This window comes from Bos grunniens, chromosome 9 (genome assembly GCF_055505025.1).
Source record: "Bos grunniens cultivar Pamir isolate PY7600 chromosome 9, Bosgru_T2T1.0, whole genome shotgun sequence".
NCBI classification, from domain to species: domain Eukaryota; kingdom Metazoa; phylum Chordata; class Mammalia; order Artiodactyla; family Bovidae; genus Bos; species Bos grunniens.
In genome coordinates, this window is record NC_141173.1 from 10,292,937 (window position 1) to 10,298,936 (window position 6,000).

General features: G+C 41.3%; 1 protein-coding gene across 1 annotated transcript in view; it reads right to left on the reverse strand.

The window, feature by feature from the left end:
- The window catches only part of COL9A1 (collagen type IX alpha 1 chain), a 90,289-nt gene extending 87,734 nt beyond the window's left edge, over positions 1 to 2,555 (reverse strand). Inside the window, exons 1-4 of the mRNA XM_086316747.1 lie at positions 2,509 to 2,555; positions 1,936 to 2,009; positions 717 to 794; positions 451 to 583 (exon numbers count right to left, since the gene is read on the reverse strand). Coding sequence (XP_086172873.1) covers positions 451 to 583; positions 717 to 794; positions 1,936 to 2,009; positions 2,509 to 2,522 — 299 coding nt within the window. The 5' untranslated portion in view covers positions 2,523 to 2,555. The remainder of the gene's footprint in view (positions 1 to 450; positions 584 to 716; positions 795 to 1,935; positions 2,010 to 2,508) is intronic.
- Positions 2,556 to 6,000: the final 3,445 nt, after the last annotated feature.

Here is a 6,000-nt window from a genome sequence, read left to right on the forward strand (position 1 = left end):
CCTGCCAGGAGCCAAGCATTGGATGTGTGGATCTATTTCAGCACCGGGATACTTGAACAGCTCCATTGTGAGCCTTCTAACCACTGGGTGGTTTCTAGTTAAATTTATGCTTAACCCCTGGCACTTTTCACAGAGGGTCCTTTCAGGCAAAAACCAGACAAATTATAGAAAAACAGAGAGCAAAGTAATAAGAACATGTCCTGAATCAATGTATAATAGTCTCAGTGATTTTTTTTCCTGGAATGGAAAGTAAATTACACACTGAAAACATGAAAAGCATTCACATATTTGGGCACTAAAGATAGGTAGGTAAATAAATTCCTTCATCTTTAAATAAAATCATGATCCAAGAAACATTGAGCTGGGAAAGACTCTCTAACATTGGATAGATTTTCATTTTTTAAACTGTGTTTGAAGCTAGTAACTAAATCAAGTATTTTTTTATATTACCTGGTTGGAATCCTGAAGTCTACATTATTTCCCAACTTGTAAGCCACCTGTAAGGCAGTTGATCCAACTACCCTCTGGATAGCCCTTCTGGATGCTGCTTTATCTATCTGGAACTGAGAAATCAAGTCAAATCCTACAGAAAGGGAACATAAGATAAAAGTAAAATGAGACTAGTTTCATTCCTCTCCAGAGCCTTTCCCAGTAAAAGATGTATCAGGTAGATTTGTAGAAAGCCTGCATTGTCAATATGATACACTGCTACTCACCTGGTAAATCATCTTGTCCAATCCTGACCTTTGGACAGAGTTCATTTTCACCATTGGAATTTGAATTAACAGGGAACCCTGCAAAGGAGATAGCATGTCATCTTCCCTCAACCCCTACAGAGATCACAGGAATATACCAATAATAATAAGAGCTGAGCAATGACTTAAAGTGCAATATTATACTAAACAGCTTCATGTCCAGTAGTATATTTGGCTTTAACTCTACAACTCTGTGATTATAATTTATTCATATTCAACCCATCCTGGGTTGAAGACACAAAGTTGCTTTAATAACGTGTGTTGGGAAAATGTTCCCTTTGGGGAAGTTTGGAATTTGTTCTTTTTGGAACCACATCTGCATGATGTTCTGAATGGCACAGTGTCAGAACCCTATTTGGTTTGGGCTAGAATATATTGCTTTAAGCACCACAAATTTTAGAGATCCCAAGAGAATCCAGAGCCAATTCAATGGTACTTCTGAAGAGTGGAGTTCTTAAGAATCTTTGTCAAGTAGAGGAAGGAGCTGAGGATTTCTCAGGATTCCCTAAGCCTACATAAATAGAGAGAATGTACTTGATTTCACTTGAGATCAAATAAGTGTTCCAACTAAAATAATACCAGCATCTTAGAATGGGGAAGAGTAGTGAGGAGAAGAAAAGAAATCATGTGAATTAAACCCTCAATCACAAGGAGGATGAAAAATCCTAGAATGAAATTTGATGCTTCTTAGCAAGTAAAAGATTGTAGGGAGGGCCACTTTTTTCAACAACACAAAAGCCTTCTTGTAACTGTCCAAACCCAGTGTCCTTCTGAGACTCACCTGGTGACAGACACTTCCTAGATTTCAGAAAAAGCATTTTCCGGTTACATAGCTTTGGCCTGCAATTTCAGTCCATCAAACATACTCTTTACACCTCATCTGACCTCAGATTATTGGCTTCTATCTATTCATCCATCCACCCATCCATCTAACATTACCAACCACCATCTGAACCAGGTAGGTGCTGGGCTAGACACAGGTTAGGCTTCCTGCCCAACTGTGGTCACAGCCAAGACTTCTCCATATGCAGCACTGAACACGGCCATAAAATACACCGACAGCCAAAGCAGGATTGAAGGAGGGTGTGAAGGACCCTGGCTGTCTCACTCAACCACAGACCTGCCTAGTCCTTTCAGGGAACAAGTAGTATTTTGAAATCGAGAAACTGGGACCTCTTACTTGGGCGACGCATGACAGTCACTGATGCCCAGGTCCCCAGGAAACTGCATACAAAGAAGAGAACTGGAATTTTCCTAAAGAGGAGAGAAGAAAAATGTCTCAAACAGGAGTCCTTCCAGGTGGGGACTATGTCACGATTTTAAAAGTGGCACACCTGATGAATGCAGGTGACTGGTCCTCAGCCTAGTTTATTTTTTTTTCAATTTTCTTTACTAAATTCAATTGAGAGAGTTCATGAATCCTCAATTTCCCAACTCCTATTCTAAAATGATCACGAGACGACTGGTTTTCCCTGTCTCGCTTTCTCCATACCTACCCGTCTTGCTGTTTCTACCCCTCTGTCTCTGTCTCTGCTTTCTTTTATCTTCCTTCTCTGCCTCTCCATTTTGGCGGCTGTCTCTCTTCTCTCTCGTTTTCACTCTTTTCTCCCTCTCTCGTCTCTCTCCATCTCCCTCCTCTCCCCTCCCTTCCCTCTCTCCTCCCCTGCTACCACTACTGTAAAAACACAGACCCCTGACTCTGAGCGCCCCCAGTCCAGTCTCCCCACCACTGCTTTCCATCTCAAAGTCTTACCATAAGCTCTTCATTTTCCCAACTGGCTTTCCTTCGTTGCCAACAGTCCCAATGAAGACGGGACTGTAGGGGAGTCAATACTCCCCAAGGCCCCTTCAGTGCCACCCCAGGGCTGAGTTCTGGGCCAGCCTTGGTCCCTCCTGCCCTTGTGAGGGCTAAAAGCAAAGGGAGTGGACCAGAGGCAACTGGTGCTACTTTAAGCCAAAGCAGAGGGAAGGGGTGGGGAGATGCCGCCCAGTAAGGCCAGGCCTAGTCAGGGGTGTGTCCCCAAAGCTAACGAGGTTATACTGAAGGAGGGACTAGCAAGGGAACATTTGCTGAAAAGAAAAAAAAAAAAAATCAGGATGTGGAGAAGTTCACAGGCAAGCTGCTATAAGGACACAGTGGAAACTTTGAGAACTGCTATAGGAATACAGTGGAAGCTTTTAGAGCAAAGTAGGGATGTGGGGGTTCATGGGGGCCCCGGTGCCCAGTCAACCTTGTTCTGAATCTCCGTTTGTTCTGACATGCTTCAGTTGTATGTCCTCCAGCAAATTAGTTAATACGTCTGTCACTCTGCTGCCTTAACTGCAAAACAAGTTGAAAATAGTTACCCCCAAATAGTTGTTTAGAGAATTAAACTGGATAGCAAGCAGAGTCTTGCACCTGGTTCAGGAGAACCATCATTATTCCCATCATCGTTATCATTGATGTTAATATTGAGTCATTGTTATTGAGTTAATATTTCACCACGTGTTCCCCTCTACTGAAAGTACTTGAAGCCCGATAACATTTAGTGTTTGTGACATTATAAGGTAAGACTAACATTATTCCCACTTTAGAGGTGAGACAACTGAGGCACAGAAAATGAAGTAACTTATAACTTCAAAGTTGCACGGCTAATTTACTCAACACTTGTGAGCTCTCTGCACTTGTTGGCTAGAGAGCCTGATAAAATCTCAAGCCTCAGGTCTTATTTCTTCCTAAACTCTATGGTAACAATACGAGTTGAGCAGAATATTCTTGGAAATCAGGGACATCTTATGCTCTAAAAACAAGTTGAGTGCAAGTTACCAGGAACACAGATCTGGAGAGAGAGATTTCTATCAGTCCCGTGTCAGACATACTCACCTTCTCCCAGAACCTGAGCAGGTCAAGAGTGAGTCCCCACCCCATCCACTCAGGACAGTCCAGCCCAAACTCAAGGACTGTTAGGGACAGAGGATCTAAAAGTCCTAATGAGCCATGGTATCTAGCATGAAGTAGTTTTGCTTCCTCAACATTTCTTTAAGTTTCAAATAAACTAACTTTTTGTTTCACTGCAAAATAAGCAGTGTTTCTTCTTATGTTTTGTTTGTTCCCCTTGCCCCACCTCAAAAAAAAAAAAAAAAATCCTTTCCTCTTCTGCCTCCCTCAGCTCACTGAAGGGTTTGGCTGAGGAAATGGGAGCTAGGCAAACTCCACCACCCATTTGCTTTCATTGCTTTTCTACTCGTGACCTACCTGTTGGAGTCCTGTCTCCCCGCAGTGCTGGGACATCCATTTCCTCATGTTGTTTGGAGTTTTCCATGCATCCCTGTCATTCTCCTTCCATCTATCCAAGACGATTTCCCTGGGCAGCCATTTTGGTTGAGTCACAGAATTACAGGTGGTCCTGCCTTAGCTTACTCTTAAAAGTCAACCAGGGCGTATCTTATCTAAATGGAGCAGTTTACTAGCCCAGAGAACTGACACTCTAGATAAACCTCACTTAGTCTTTAGAGACATCAACAATGACTCACTCTTAAGTAAGAGTGTGTTCAGACTGAGGACAGAAAAAGTCTGCTGCATAAGCTGGAGCCCTTGGCCTAGAAGAGCCCACATTTCCGTGAGTAAATAAGGAGTGACATCAAGATGCAACCCAGTAAGTGCTCTTCCACAAATATGACAAACTGGGTCAAAGCGATCAAAGTGGGGGTTGCATTGTCACAGCCGTTCTTAGAACAATGTAAAAAGCTTTTGAATGAGCCAAATGACATGATGAAATTCTGCACTGGTTTCTAGTTATAAAAAGAACTTTCTATTGCACAGCATCTCAGTTAGAAAGCACAGAAATCCTCATCTCCGTTACCTTCTGACTTCTGCTTCTAAAGGGCCATATGGGTCCCAATTCTCCTGTTAGTAACCTAATTATGCTCTGTGTAATTCAGGGGGCATATGCTTCCTATACAAAATCAGTGGTAGGTCTCCTTTATATGGCAGAAACCAACACAGACCAGGTTGTAATATCAGCTTTTATCTGCTGCCAATAAACTTTAAAATTGCTTTAATAAAATTCAGAGAAAATTATGATTAAAAAAGAATTGACCCTCTACTGGTAGGACATCAAAGGAGACATCTTGACATCCCAAAATCACACAAGGTAAGCCAACCTTAGATCCACAGGGAAACGGGCTTTCTCCAAAAGCACCCTCTCCACTGAAGTTATCTATTTGCTAAACAAGTCCTCTAATATATTACTCCAGGAAAGAACTGGCAGGTTTCCCCATGGAATTATGGTTTTTGAGAAATTCTTTTGTTAAGTGTTTTAGAAATCTCACCTCTGCTTTTGCTCCTGCCCCATCTCACTTTGAAGAATCTTCTATAGCTGGGATCTGAAGGTAAACTTTTAATAAAAAGATAAAAGAATAGAGAAGAAAATGGGTTTGCTTATAAGTGGTTTGGTGTATTTCCAGCTTGGCAGTTTTACTTAAGATGGTGAAGAGCAAGCAACTACTCTATTAAGAAAAAAATGTAAATCCAGAGAAAAAATATATTTTAAAATATATATAAATATAAAATATTTTTAAAAGATAAAAAGATATTTTTATCTAACATGCATATTTAAGGACACTTTTTCCTTCCTCCTCCCATCCCCATTTTCTATTAGTCATATTTCCTAATATGACATTAACCATTATCATTGTGGCTCAGACTGTAAAGAGTCTGCCTACAATGCCGGAGACCCAGGGTCCATCCCTGGGTCGGGAAAATCCCCTGGAGAAGGAAATGGAAACCCACCCCAGTATTCTTGCCTAGAGAATCCCACAGACAGAGAGGAGCCTGGCAGACTACAGTCCATGAAATCACAAATAGTTGGACACGACTGAATGACTCATATGCCATTAGGGTCTCAAAGGGAGCAGTAGAAACCCTGCAGTATTCCCCTCTGGTCATGCTACAGCCTAAAGTCACAGGTACACAAGTTTTTTCATCATTAACTCTATTGCCTCACTGTACCTAATAGTTCTAATCCTGAAAAACCATATGGAAATGAAATCTGGTTATTTATGTCAGGCTATAAATGCACCAAGACAGCTTGATATTTTAAATGATCCATTTTATAAACAAAAGTATTTGATACAGAATAATTGTGCTTTAACCTCTCTTAACCCCCCTCAAAACCCTGTGCTCTACATAACAGATATACACACTGATATTTTCCTTCCTATCCCCCCAGAATTTCATTTACTTACAGTTTAAATTAGGGAACAT